This window comes from Aulonocara sp. 'chitande type north' Nkhata Bay, linkage group LG15 (genome assembly GCF_057382095.1).
Source record: "Aulonocara sp. 'chitande type north' Nkhata Bay isolate Kocher_YH1m ecotype deep benthic linkage group LG15, A_spYH_male_GT1.1, whole genome shotgun sequence".
NCBI lineage: Eukaryota > Metazoa > Chordata > Actinopteri > Cichliformes > Cichlidae > Aulonocara > Aulonocara sp. 'chitande type north' Nkhata Bay.
Genome location: NC_141358.1, coordinates 17,859,414 through 17,874,257, shown reverse-complemented (window position 1 = coordinate 17,874,257; position 14,844 = coordinate 17,859,414). Strand labels below are relative to the sequence as shown.

The 14,844-nt window shown below is 38.3% G+C and overlaps 2 protein-coding genes across 8 annotated transcripts in view; one reads left to right on the top strand and one right to left on the bottom strand.

The window, feature by feature from the left end:
- The window catches only part of ryr3 (ryanodine receptor 3), a 114,271-nt gene extending 107,131 nt beyond the window's left edge, over positions 1-7,140 (top strand). For all 7 annotated transcript variants that reach the window (XM_086264738.1, XM_086264736.1, XM_086264734.1 and 4 more), the window contains 8 exons: positions 64-124; positions 211-357; positions 1,478-1,612; positions 2,159-2,315; positions 2,418-2,482; positions 3,400-3,500; positions 3,576-3,627; positions 5,991-7,140. In XM_086264738.1, coding sequence (XP_086120864.1) covers positions 64-124; positions 211-357; positions 1,478-1,612; positions 2,159-2,315; positions 2,418-2,482; positions 3,400-3,500; positions 3,576-3,627; positions 5,991-6,086 — 814 coding nt within the window. In that variant the 3' untranslated portion in view covers positions 6,087-7,140. The remainder of the gene's footprint in view (positions 1-63; positions 125-210; positions 358-1,477; positions 1,613-2,158; positions 2,316-2,417; positions 2,483-3,399; positions 3,501-3,575; positions 3,628-5,990) is intronic.
- Positions 4,682-14,844, bottom strand: part of aven (apoptosis, caspase activation inhibitor) — a 42,454-nt gene continuing 32,291 nt past the window's right edge. Inside the window, exons 3-6 of the mRNA XM_086264740.1 lie at positions 10,134-10,204; positions 9,772-9,867; positions 9,036-9,345; positions 4,682-7,635 (exon numbers count right to left, since the gene is read on the bottom strand). Coding sequence (XP_086120866.1) covers positions 7,478-7,635; positions 9,036-9,345; positions 9,772-9,867; positions 10,134-10,204 — 635 coding nt within the window. The 3' untranslated portion in view covers positions 4,682-7,477. The remainder of the gene's footprint in view (positions 7,636-9,035; positions 9,346-9,771; positions 9,868-10,133; positions 10,205-14,844) is intronic.

Below are 14,844 nucleotides of genomic sequence, written 5' to 3'. Positions count from 1 at the left end.
GTTTTTGTTGATGAGTTTAAATATATATGTAAACACAAACGCCTTTCACTTTGTCATCAACAGGCTGAGCTCCATTGATACAAAGTACCACATCTGGAAACTGGGCGTGGTCTTGACTGACAATGTAAGTTTAAGTCCACATAAAATCTACCATCAGTGTGATGTTCAAAAAGAGCCTCATAAAAAAATATTTACCTTTTCCTCCTCCAGTCTTTCCTGTATCTCATTTGGTACACCACCATGTCTATTTTTGGACACTTCAACAACTTCTTCTTTGCTGCTCATCTGCTGGACATCGCCATGGGATTCAAGACCCTTCGCACCATCCTGTCATCTGTTACTCACAATGGCAAGCAGGCAAGTAGTTTTACCAGCAGAGGGAGCCAGAGTTCAAGGAAAAGCAACAATTGCACAATACAAGCGTTCTACTCGCTTGAACTCAAACAATGAAAGAAATGATTCCTGGTGCATTAAAAAGTTTCAAAACTGTATAAAATGTATTTGTTTCAGCAAACAATCTTTGTCTGAGTCTATGATACATAACAGAGACCAAACAGGGATGAAAGAACTAGCATCGTGACTCATACTGAATATAAATATAATCAGATCATGAAAATAATACAAACAAGGAATGGCTCAGAAATCTGCTCCATGAAATATTAGATAAACAGTCATGAGAAATAAATAAAAAGACATAAAACAGTTAAGGACACAAGATTTTGCTTTTATTTTGAGGTTGTTGGAACATTCATGCAGATTTTCAGGAATAGGCCATTCCTACTGACTCCAAAAGCTGTCAGGAGGTGCCTAAAAACTAACTGCTAAATGAGCAAAGAGATGGATGACAGTATAATGTTTTGGGGTTTTTTTGGTTTTTTATTGTTGCTGTTTGTCTCTTTACTTGATGTTCAACGAAGCCTTCTGCAGAACATGATGGTCTGATTCTGTCGGCTCATCAGCTCAGGCATTTAGTTGCCAAGGCTTGTTAGGGCTTCATCTTTGTCTAATGTAGGAAGACAGGGCACGACCCTATTAACACTATGAAATATGTCAGACTGGAGTTAAAGTTTGCTTCTTTTCAACAGTTTCGACAGTTGGACTGAATGACAGTATATAAAACAGATGGTATACATATGCAAAGCATCAACGGGGAAAGATGATGTGTGATGGCACAAACCTTGGGTCTTGCACTTCTGAAGGTCTTGAAAGTCTGAATACTGATGAAAGCTAAGAAAGTACTTTAGTGCAGAACTTTATTTGAAGAAAAAAAAAAACCCACAGTAGCATTGACACTTTTCTACAGTCTGACAGAAACTGCAAAAATTACTCTCAAAATTTACAGTCAAACAAAAAGGAAGGCCCCAATTGTGCCTCTGAGACGAGTCTGTCTCCTCTATTGTTGCCTCTAATCGTCACTGAGATTAAAAGAATTTCAGATAAAATGTATCCAATTAAAATGAGTCTCCTCTCCTTTCAGCTCGTGCTGACTGTGGGTTTGCTGGCTGTGGTCGTCTATCTCTACACCGTGGTGGCCTTCAACTTCTTCAGGAAGTTTTACAATAAGAGCGAGGATGAAGACGAGCCCGACATGAAGTGCGACGATATGATGACGGTATGTCTGACCACCTCCGGTGCCTATTCATGTGAAAGTGGCTGAAAATTGAAAAATACCTTTCTTTTGTGGTGAAAATGAAAGACTTCATTCCTTAGCAAGGACACATTTTGAGCTGAAAGAAAAAAAACATGGGGCTTTTAGTTCGAATGGTTGACTTGAACATGTTTGCCTCTTAGCCTTGTTCAGGGTCCAGAGGTAGAAGGTGTCTATTGGACAGCATTTTCTTATCTTTTATAAATTATTTCCTAGTTAATGTTTCTACAAATGAAGCCTCTAAATAGAGTCTTTATACTGGAAGTACAGTAACAGCTTACAAACGATTTTTCATAATCTTTTGTAAAACGTAGACCTTGATGACTCCTTTTTTTTAACCTTACTCTAATAGATGGCTCAGAACCTCCAGCTGCATCTCCAGTGACACTCAGTCTTCAGCCATGTTTTGTAGTTTGAAATATAGAATGAAAAAAGAGAAGTTTCCACTTTCATACTTCCCAGCCAACACTGAATGAGGTGTAGCTTCCTTTAATGCCTGTTTCTCTGTAGTGCTATTTGTTCCACATGTACGTGGGTGTGAGAGCTGGAGGAGGTATTGGAGATGAGTTAGAGGACCCAGCTGGAGACCCATACGAGCTCTACCGCATCCTGTTCGACATCACCTTCTTCTTCTTTGTCATCGTCATCCTGCTGGCCATCATCCAGGGTACGTGAAACTATTTCTCATTATCTGCGTTTAAGTTAAAAACCACACAGGTCTTTGTTTTCTTCTCATGCTCCTCTAACAGAGAATTGCACCTTTCTTCAGGTTTAATCATTGATGCCTTTGGTGAGCTGAGAGACCAACAGGAGCAGGTGAAAGAAGACATGGAGGTAAGACTCTGCTCTAGCCAAGCTGTCTGTTGCCAGCTATTTTGTTGCTTCAGTAAGTGACAGTATTCCCTTCCTGCTTTATGTGAGTTAAGGAGCATGAACACAGGAAGCAATTTATTTGCCTCCATCGCTCTTTAGCTGATGGTTTTTGCAAACAGACCTTTGATACCTGTTTGTCCTCTAATGCTTTTACAACCCCATCATAACTTTAATGACCGGAATCCTGTGTTCTCATTGGTGGTTCAATTGTTTGTCTAAAAATAGAGAAAAGTTTAACTTGACTTTTAATCACCGGTGATTATTTCACCCATCGTTGCGTGAAGTTGACAAATATCATTGACTTTAAACAGTCTCTGGTCACTACACTGCTGGTGATGTAATAATCCTATAGTCAGTCAATCCAACTCGAATTGTTTTTGAGTGTTTTCTTCATTAGTTAGTCTGTGGCACAAGGGGATAAACTAACTTAATTGTCTAATTAATTGTCTATTCCTGTGAGCCACACTGTGCAGAGGAACAAAACTGGCACAAATAAATAAATGTGCTGATAAATTAACTGAGAATAAATATTACAAATAACTGCAGGCAATAATTAATTTAGGCATTTTTCTCCTATTTGTCTGTAATATAATGTTTTATTGCTCCAATTGTTTTATTCTCTCAGTTGTACGACACTTTGGTCAATACTTGTTGTTTTTAAATGTTGATAAGGTGACTTGACCAGAATGTATGGCAAACTTTTTTCTTGTTTTGCATCTATTTGCATTTGTTTCCATTTTAGCTTTCAATAATTCAAATTATTGTTCTTTTAACATATTTCACAAGAAAAAACTGATTAGCAGAAATCTACTTGGCAGGTTCAAATAGGATGATGACAGTCATCACAAATTTTCGATCCCCACTCATTTGTCTTCCAGACCAAATGTTTCATCTGTGGAATTGGGAATGATTACTTTGACCGGACGCCTCATGGCTTTGAAACTCACACCTTACAAGAACACAACCTAGCCAACTACCTGTAAGTACAGAAATATGACCAAACGTAATGTGACTGAAGTTTTCCCCCTTTAACACTTGTGCCTCCTGTCTGCAGGTTCTTCCTGATGTATCTGATTAACAAGGATGAGACTGAGCATACGGGTCAGGTATGTGAGCGAACACCAGTCTGTAGTATTTGGTCATTTTAAACACGATATGCATAATCTGCCGTCTGTGACCAATCTCAAAAGAACAAAAGGAAAAACTGGAATGTAACAGACTCTAACTTCAGTAGGTTTACTTATGCAACATATCAAGTGGGTTGAAATGTTGCACAAGGTACAGCTTTGCTGGAGAAAGAAGCAATGCGTGGGCTTCCTTTGACTTCTGATATTAAGTTGTTATTGTTGTGCACCTGAGATTCAACTTGGTTTTCTGTTTGATGTTCATGTACTTTTTCTTAAGATACAAATTTAGCAAAGAAATAGAAAGCTTGCAGTTGTTATTCCTTTAAGCTGCAAAGGACCGCATTCAGGTACTAGGAGTGAATAAGTCACAAAAACAGTGTAATCACTGACATGCCGTTGAGCTACATCCTTAATCTGTCTACTGACGGGATATATAGTCACTGCAGATGGGATGAAACTATTTCACAACATCATATATCATCATAGTATTAATGCAACTAAACAAGTGTTCTATCGTTTGCAGTCAGACCATCTGAAATTTGTGACACAAAGGGCCAGATTTACTATGCAAGGCTTATTACCATGATAGTGCAATTGCAAAAACGTAATGATGGGAAGGAAAAGTTCTGAGGCTAATCTGCTTACAAGCCACCGATTTATAAACAAGAATGCAGTCAGTCTATTCATGGGCCAAGAACAGACAGACCTGATGAGGGAGCATGAGCGAGTGACTAATGTGCTAACAAAAGTACTGCATAAACACAGACACGCGTTCCTCTCTTAAAAAAAAGAAATAAATAAATAAGACAAACTGAACGTCTTTCATATAAGGGCGAAATCTTCTGCCAGAAATTACTGCCGCCTGCGTTTGGTCCTGAGGTCTGAGACTCAGGTGGCGCACAGGATTCATCAAGAGGAGGGCTGCGTCATGATCCTGTTCTACTGTATAAAAATGTAATCTGCGTAACGGCCGATCTGCTGTTATAACAATGAACACAGACTATTTATTAGGTACACATTGATAGTACCAAGGTGGACCCTCCTTTGCCAACAGATTTTGTTCCATATTGACTTGATGGCATCAGCTACACGCCCGTGATATGAATCTCAAATTCTCAGTTCCGGATTAGATTGAGACCTGATAACATTAGAGGTCATTTCAGTACATTAGACTCACTGTTACATTCAAGAAATCAGCTCAAAATGATGTTGAGACATGGCATGATGTGCTGTTAGATAGCAGCCATTAGAAGACGAGTACACTGTGGTCAGTGACACATTGGGGGGGGCAGACATGGTTAACACTAATACTCTGGCATGCTGTGGTGTTCAAATTAGTTGGTTTAAGGGGCCCAAAGTGTGTTAACAAAATATCTCCCACACTATTAAGCCATCAACATCGGGCTGACCCACTGATATGAGACAGGGTGGATACTTTCACATTGTTTATGCTAAATTCTGACCAGTATCGAAATATTGCAGCAGAAATTGTCTTGACCCTGTCTGCTGAGTCATTGCCGTGTGATTGGCAAATTAGATATGTGTTCATGTGGCTTAATGCACATCGCTTTTATTTTCTGCATGCGGTGTGACACTGTAGATAATTACTATAGTCAATATTACATATCGTAACATTTAGACATTAATCAAACAAACTAACACACTTTAATATATTAATACTTCAATATGGTGTGTAGGAGTATATAGGAGTCTAAAAAAAAGTGTACACTGTTGATAAAAGACAAACAGATGTCTGTATAATATATTGATCTCTATGTAGAAACGTGACCAAGCTTAAAGCACTGAAAACTGCTCCACTCCCTCTAAAACAAGATGCATCTATGTGTCTTCTATTGGGATTATTAGTTAATCCATTTCATGTGGGACCCAGAGTTCCAGGAGAAATTCTGGCACTGCACTCCGAGCTCTGAGGCATCCACCTGTGCAAGATACGCACCCAGTCTCTCCCACTCTCCCATTCTCATTTCAAATAAATGAACAGTCCTTGCGGCAACTATCACAACCACATCAAGTTCAAAATAAGATGTGCTTTTTTTCTACGTTGGCATGCATGCATGCAATAACGCAAGCCACAGAAACACCTGTGTCCACATCTTTGACTTGCAAAGGTGACTCTGCGCCTCTTTAGTAAAAGCACGACAGTAGCTTCTTAAAGCCAAAGGAGGTTTTTGTGATGACGCAGATTGTAGGTAAATCTGGCCCTAACAGTTTTCTGAGGACAGAGGTCAGCAAGACCGAACAGTACAAAAAGATCTGTGAATGAGTATAACCAAAACTATGTGCAGCCGTGGACCCTTTAAATCATTCCCTTCCCTTTTCAGGAGTCATACGTGTGGAAGATGTACCAGGAGAGATGCTGGGACTTCTTCCCCACTGGAGACTGCTTCCGTAAGCAATATGAGGACCAGCTGGGTTAGAGCGGGTCGCCTCGTCTGCTGCTCTGAACCCCAATCTCCACTTTGCTTCTACCTGGAAAAAAGACATTGAACTTGACTTCACCCTGTTACCAGAACACACACCGTCATAGTGTCGAAAAATGTAAAGAGGAAAAAAAAATCTGAATTCTGACACAAACGCAAAACATAACGACTCTAAAATTTACAACTGACGATTGGACATTTCGGGTTTGCGTGTTCTTCGTTGTTACTGAAATAGTCTCCTGCCACTACGCCTCTTTTATGCAAATAATTCTTTTAATTCTGATTCACATTGCCTTTTTTCACTTGCTTAACCCCAACCTGCTGCACAATTTGTTGTTTGTAGACATCTGATAATTGTGAAGGGTTACAGCATGACAACTGAATGTCGGAATATGCACAATTTCTAGATTAGCGCCAGGATGTTACGGTCACTTCCTACCCAAACCACAAGTGAATGGATGTGTGCTGCTAGTAATGATCTAGTTAACATCCAAAGAGTGAGACCTGATTTGCCTTTCAAAGCTGGTTCAAACCTGTCTGATGACATGAAGATGGTTCTTCCAGGACCAGAGACAACTCTCACTTTAGGTGTTTATCAAGTGCCGATGTGCCTTATGGAAAAAAAAAAAACTATGCAAAAGAGAAAAAATATCATTTTTGCCCCTCCTAACACAAGCAGTGCTCTGTTCTGGATTAGCTATAAGCAAATTTAGGTAAAGCTAGTTTTGGGCTTTTACATTTAAAAAAAAGAAAAAAAAGAAAAAGAAATATTTGTTGTATAATATCTAGATGATCCTTGTGTAAATGTTGCTTAGTTTGGTTTTGTTCCTGAACTGTGGTGTCCTGCCCACCTGCACTTGTTTCTACAGTAGAGGAACCCCACAACAAACGGACAATTAAACAGCAAAACTTGGGTTGAGAATTTATTGACGACAAACTGGTTACCCGCTCTTGTCTGGCCATTTATATGTATGTAGTAGCTTTGGTAAACTGCACTTCTTTTTTGATGAGGGGAAGAAAATGAATAAAGTAAGTGACGCAGTGAACCAAACGTGTCGTCTGTGACCTCTTTCACTACCCGTCTGTCACCAATCCTCTGAAGCAAAACACTCCAGAGTCAAAACTTTCACAGGGAACAGAGAATTCTCTCTGAAACAGGGTGTGCTCCAGGAACGTTTTGACATACACTCACAAATGTTCGAGATGTACTGTCCCAACCTTTACACCTCCAAAACAAAACGTATTGCCTCTCTTACAGCACGGGGGGGGCAGGTCCGTGTGAAACGAGGAAGCATCAAACTTTAGCATCATAAACTTCCAGGTGGACGTAATTTTTCAAAGGATGGAAGTTGAAGCGATTGAACTGCCATGACCAAGTTCCCTGAGGGTCAGGAGATCATGCTGTCGAGCCAGTCCTCCAGGTCTTCCTCAGTCATTTCCTGTTTGCTGGGCGCAGACTGTGGAGGTGCGATGTCTTTGTCCTTCATCACCTCCATCATCTTCTCTTCTATTGGCTTTGCTGTCACGTCTTTCACTTCCTCACATTCTGCAGGTTAATAACATGATGGGAGACATATTTTTAGTCTTTCCTCTAAACTTGCCTTCTGCTAAGTAATTTTAACTTTATTATCTGTGCTTTGATTACACCACATGTGAATATTGCAATCATGCAAAGCATAAAATCAACAACCATCCAGCGTCTCTAAAACTCAGTAACATTATTATATTTAAAATACTAAGTGTTAAAAAAATTAATACTTCTGTGGTATGAATCTCTGTTTCAGAGTTATGAGCCGGTAAGTGTTCAGTGCAACTGAAAAATTTGCTTTCAAGAAAATGTCTTAATTTGCTGCTTAATAAATATCCAGCTATTACTGCAAATAGCTGGATATTTTTCAATATGTAAAGAACAACCTGCTTAGTCTTCAATTTTTTTTGCGTTAACATTAGGCTTTAAACATTGCCCAAAGTAACTTGTCAGCACAAAAGGTGGAAGTTAACATCCTTGGTAGCTTATCTTATCTCTCTAGTAGTTAATCTAACACCACGTGTGTGGGGGGGAAAAAAAAAATCCTAAAATTGTAGGTTTTTTTGTTTTGTTTTGTTTTTTGTTAAAAATAAATACTTAAAAAAATAAATAAATGTATTTACATGCTTAGGTCCACGTTGCCTGACCGCCTGGCAGGGTAAAGATAATAAGCGATCAGTTTTTTACGGCTGAGGGGTAAAAACTAATTAAAATAAAAATATGTAGGAAAGATCCTTAGTGTTAGTATTTTTTTTTAGTTGGGTACAATTTTATTACATCTTGCCTAATGAGCCATTGATGGCTGTTTATTGAGACTCTGGATGTCGGTGAGTCAAATGCTTTCAAAAAGCAGTTTTTCTTGTAATACCTGTACTGATTTTTCCAAATGTTGCCTACAACACATGACCGTCATACAATAATAACTAAAAACGCTAAAATGAGCCCAATAATCTAAACTAAAACCAAACAATTTCAACAATAAAAAAAACAAAAAAATCCACTCTGCAAATTAGCTGAAACTAAACTGAATTTAAAAAAAAACAAAAACTAGTCAATCCAAAATAATAAAAAATAATAATAACTCTATTAAGATCTATAGCTATCGAATCTTTAGGTCCCAAAGTTTCACAATGGCCACTTTTAAGGTTAAACTGCTAGCATGCCATGTTTTGTTTACTCTTTCCAGTTAAAAGATTATGATCTCACACAACTGTCAAAAAGATATATGTTGTGCATGACAAAGTAAATATACAGTATAATATTATTAATGAATTTCTTTCTTTACACTAAGCTAACTGAAGCTTACTATTCTCCACACAGACAAGACAAGACGAGAGCGACATTAATCTTCTACATTTCCCCCAGGCTATCACACATCGCTCAACGTGCAGGGACAGACTATCATTAAATATACTTGCCCTTCTCTTTAACAGCGCTCTCCATTTCTGCACCGCTGACAGGCTCGTTTCCTACATCACCTGACACTGGTTTCTGTAAGTTGAGCAGGTTGTCCAGCTCTTCATCAGCATCATCCACCAGAGTCTCAGTAGCAGCAGCTGAGGAAGAAAGCTGTGAGCCTGAGCCCCCCACTGGGTTTGCATCCACGGGGACTTTCTGGCTGATGCTGAGGCTTTTTGAAGCTGTGGATGGAGGTGTGAATTTGGACATTTTTGGCACTTCCTGTTTAGGTGCTAGAGTCATACTGGGCAACTCTACTGGTGCTGAGACCTGAAACATCAGGTAAAGTAAAAAAAAAACAAAACAGCTCTTGTCATGCATGTCTCTGAGAAAAACACAAAGATACAGAAGCCATATTTTCTTTTTTCTCAGAAGGTAATCAACACAGTGTATTAATCTACTGGGTGAAAATAACCAGACATGTATCAATAAATACAAAAAGGTCAGTCTATTGTTTTATTTTTATATATACTTAATTTAACCTGACATGCCTCCATGCCATATCTTGCAACCCTAAATCCCAAAAAGTTGGGATGCTGTGTAAAATGTAATACATGAATGCAATGATTTGCAAATAAAATCTTTTGTTCACAGAAAACAGAAAACCTAATTCCTCCATATAAACATATTTGTGGTTAAAGTTTACCTCCCGAACAACACCCAACCACAGTGTGCTGGGCATCAGCTAACACTTGCCTGAATCAACTCGGGCTCCAGGTCGAGTTTCTGATGCAAAGGCACTTCTTGAAGAATCTGGGTAAGAGCTGGGAGGTCCAAAACAATCCCTGCCATCTGGAGAACAAATGAGAACACAGACTGCAAACAAATGTTTGTATCTACAGAGTTTAGGTGAGTGAGAGCACTATCAGATTCAAAGTCTTCATAATAAATGGATGAACTTTTGTCCAACATTAAGCACATGAACACTGTACTACAACAACAGTATGAATCTGATATCTTAATCGGAATATTCTTTATAACTGTAACTGCTGTGTATTTTAAAGACTTAAAACTCCATAAATCAATTTTAAAAAGGAGCGGTGGTGATATAATTTTACCTGACTGATATCAAGCTGGTCCATCTCCCATTCTTTTTCTTCTGCAAACCGGAAATGCGTGAACGAATCCCCTGTGAGAAAACGATGCACAGAAACAAAACGTTTTGGCGTTATGACCGCAGCAGTGTAATCCCCAAACTATCTGTTAAAGCTAAAACTCACAGACACATTCACTTTAGTATTTTTTTCACACAAACACAGCTCCTGCCTCTGCAGAGCTTGTACAAACCAACAGAGTGGCCTTCATGTCCACAATGTCTACGATGTTTTTCTCTGGAAGGCAAAAGCTTTGTGTAAACTCTTGATCAGTTTGAGCGTTACAGCAGAGCTAGTCTGCTTTCGCAGCATTACCGGTCTGAGGGCTCTTGTCACTACAAAGACACTGAGGATGTATTATTAATAAGCGCACAGCAGCGGTGCCACACACTCAGCAGACAGATGAACAAATGAGAAAACCGTCAAGATGAAACTTGTTGTTTGAGTGTAGCACAGCGCGCGAGGAGCACCTGAGTCAAAAAACAGCATCCAGAACAACAAGGCCACATGTCAGATGTGAAGCACCACTCTTACAGCTCCTCATTTTTGCATGTGGTTATTTCCACAATGTTCTAGGAGGATGTCATTTTGCTGGAAAAACAGGTCGCTTGTAGAAATTTTTACACTACAAAATGGAAGTCTTTCTTTATTCTAACTGAAATCTAAATATTCTTAAATCCCACAACATTTTCATCCTTCCTTTGTGAAGTAAAGAATGTGGGGATAACCTAAAAGGAACAGCTCATCTGAGATAACGCAACACTTAGCAGAACTAGGACACATCAATTAATCAATGAAAAAAAAGTGCTAAAACCATCAAAAAATAAAGTTAAACTAGACTTCTTTATACCCTCTGGAGTTTTTGTTTTAACTTTATTCCACTTAAAGGAAAATTCAAGGTTAGACACCTGCTAGAGATTTTAGTGTTAAAAATGATAGAGAGAGGTCTTGGAGAGAGTTCTGTCTGATTTATTATACACATTATTATTCAGAGAAGATATTAGGGACAGGATGAATGCTGAGGGGAGTGTGGTATAACAGAACACTTTATATTTTTTGTTTTTTTACCCTTTTAAGTTTACATACTGGCTAAAAAAAACGAACTGGATGACAGATTAAAATATGCTTGGTTGCTAGCAAAAAAAGGTTTCATGCAAAAGTAGCACAACTGGCAGGCTCCTGTGTACGCAACTGTTTTTTACCTGTAAATGTCCATTTAAAAGCATTGCAACCAGGATACAATCAGCCAACTTAGCATAAACAGTAAAAGGAGGAAAAGGAAGCAGTTAACCTGGCAGCAACTTGTTGCTAACTAACATGTTACAGCTACAAAAACAGAGCACCCCTGCAGACAGGCATGCTTCAAGCCCCTCCCACCACTAGCAGCTGAACACATGAACAGCAGCACAACAAGCTTGGCAAAACATCTTAAAGCCTGAAACCCAGGGCTTCATAAAATAAAAATAAAAATATTTCTGAGGTCATTAAAGCTCTATTTCAACAACAAAAGTATTTCAGTATTAAACAATCATAAATGTTGTACACCCTTAACATTAGCTGTTTAATTATTAGCAATTACCCATATTTTCCATCTGTTAAATAATGATTAAGGTTTTGTATTTTCTTATTTATTTCTATTTTTATTTCTTTATTTTGAAATTTCAATTTCAGTAAGTTGCAGTAAGTACGTTTGCTTCTTTTAGTTTAGTTTTTATTCTTTGAAAATGTTTAGTTTTAGTTTAGTTTTTTGTGCATAAGTATCATTTTATGGGCACTGGGCTCCGTCACTGGAGACAAGATTTAAGAAATCAGTATAGGTATTACAATAAAAACAGACCTTTTTGAAAGCAGTTGCCATGCAGCCTTGTAGAAAAACTAAGGATATAAATTATTTGTATTTTGCTTTGTTTTTTACACCTATGTCTAATTAAGAAGTAAAAAGCATTTGAGAACAGCTCTTAAGAGTGGGGTCTGTCTTGCATTATGGCCACTGTGGTGCTTGTAGTTGGACCTTTTCTTTACAATATTTTTTCTGTGTAGTTATGAAATAGTAAATCTTAATTTTGTAAATCATTTGAAATCATTGACAGATAAATCAAGCAACCCTGGGATCCAGGAAGTTTTCAGCCACTTCTAAAAAAATTTAAAAAATTATATACATATCATCAATAATCATCAGTTGACCACAAAAGTATGATATTGAAAATGAATCAGGTGATACTGGCCTCAAGTACACAGACTGTGGTCAGTCTGCCACACACAGATGGACAGTCAGTGGGAGATCTGACAGAAGAGCTGCAGTCAGATGCAGCTTCGCACTTTGTTATTCTGCCCTCTGCATATTGTATTATGGACACTCTGCCTTCAGGTGTGACCATTAGCACCATCTGCAGTTGTCAGTGATTTGTCGTTCAAGAAGCAAAAGGAGGTCAAGAAGGAGAAAATGCAGGAGGGCTTTTTATCTTCAGGCTGAGTCCCTGCTGTCAAACAGGGTGAATAAAGATGAGTTATGAAAAGGAGCATTACCGAGGTTACAATGACAGTGACGGAGATGGATTAAAAGAAAGGAATGGGAATGTCAGCTTTATGTGACGGCCGTTTGAGAGTACCTTTATGTTGAGACAAAGATTTTCCCCTTCACTGGGAAACTGTGAGAAAATAAGACCGGGATTTGGTAGACGAGAAATCGAACCACATCGCTGCTGGCATCTTAAACAGATCAATGATCATTTGCTAAAAATATTCTGCTAAATCAGAGGGAACCATTGCTCAGTGATAAGATCAAGAAACAGCTGCCAGAATTGAATCACCAAGCTGTGAGCTGAAACTCAAACTAGCTTTGCTAAACTACCTATTAATTACATCATTTATATTTTTTTTAAAGTACTCTTCACCTAACTACACAGGTCTACTGACCCTTTAAAATAAAGCTATGTCGCCATGCCATTGAAGAACTTTGTTTTATGTGTCTTCTACCTTTGAGTCTCTGTGCCACCACAACTGATCTGGTATTAAGTAATCAGCTTTAATTTATGAGATTTAAAAAAATGTTTTAACTGCTAAGGAATTATAGCAATTTATATTTAATCAGTTATTCACCAGCAAGGCCACCATGAGGCAATGGTATCTCTGATGTTAGAATGTACCAAATTGCATAAATAAATCCTTTATGAGCTACATTTCAGACATATGTGTGGATTATTTTTAACTAGAAGTGTTCTTCTGCTGTTTTTATTTCCAATTATTTAATTTTTTCCTAATTTTTTCCTATCATTTTTTCATCACGGTTTTTAGGGCTGATGCCAGCAAAATTTAAGGAGCCAGTATCATTTAAGTAAGTGTGTGTGTGTGTGTGTGTGTGTGTGTGTGTGTGTGTGTGTGTGTGTGTGTGTGTGAGTGATATATATACATATAAGCTTGTAATCTTAGTTGGAAATATCCATCCCCACCATGTGCTCAGCTGTGATGATATTCTGCTAAATGCACCATAGAAATGGCTGCTGCTCCCTGAGCTCTGATCTGCTGAAGGTTTCTACCTGTTAAAAGGGAGCTCTACCTTTCCACTTTTGCCAAGTGCAGCTCATTGGGTTTCTCTATATTATTGTGGAGACCCCACCATACCTTCAGGTGGCTGTTGCATAAACTAAACTTAGGTGAACTGAAAAGCTAAATTTGTACTAAAACATAAAACTGTCCCTGGTTAGCACTCTCCCTCCTTTTCTGTTTCCTACTCCTCTCTGTTTAACATCCCGTTCACTCAGTCTCCTTCAGTCCAACACAGAGATCTGCTGACATTGGTAAGCTGCCTCCCTCCTACATCTCAAAGCCCAGTGTCCTCCTGATCTGTGTCCATGGAAATATCATTGCATGTAATTCAGAGGCACTGATACAACCATGGCAACTGCTGCCAGCAGGGATGAGAGAAACTTCTGTCAAACCTCCATAAGACACAAAAAGAGAGGAGGAGGACATATAAGCGAGACAACGAAGAGAATGAAAAAGGCAGACTTTTCCTTTCTGCTCAACTTCAGTACCCTGATGCTGTTTTCAGAGTCGATTCTAACATCTACAGGGAATGTGCCGCCTCAGATGTGTCACCCAGCAGTGTGAAAAACATGGCTGGTATTTTACTAAATACTGGTACTATGATTTAGTTCACATATAACAATAATATCTGGGCTTCATTTGAAAATGTTTAGCTGTACTAAAGCTGCCACAGTGAGCTTAATTATTGATTAGTCAATTAATTATTTTGCCTTTTTAGTATTTTCAGAAGTGAAAATCCACAAATAGGAAACATTTAGTCAGTTTTGCTTGAAAACATGCTTTAAAGGCTTAACTAAGTTCAAATAATCAATAGTAAAAAATGCATTTAATTAACTGTTTCTCAAACTCAGTGCTGTAAACGGTTTGAGTTTTGACGTTTTCAGAGAGGAAAAGGACCTTTCAGGTTCCAGATGGAGAAAGTATTTCTGATCAACCAAACTTCATGAAGCTTTTTTTTAAATTTAATTTTCTTTTCAGATTAAACAACTAAAGTAATATACCAAACCTATATGTTGCTGTTCACTCTAAAAGCTACTTACAGAGATGCACTGATTACAATTTTGTAGGCCAGTTTCCTTTTTTCCCCTGCCTGTAACTGACAGCATATACAAACAAAAATAAACTTTTT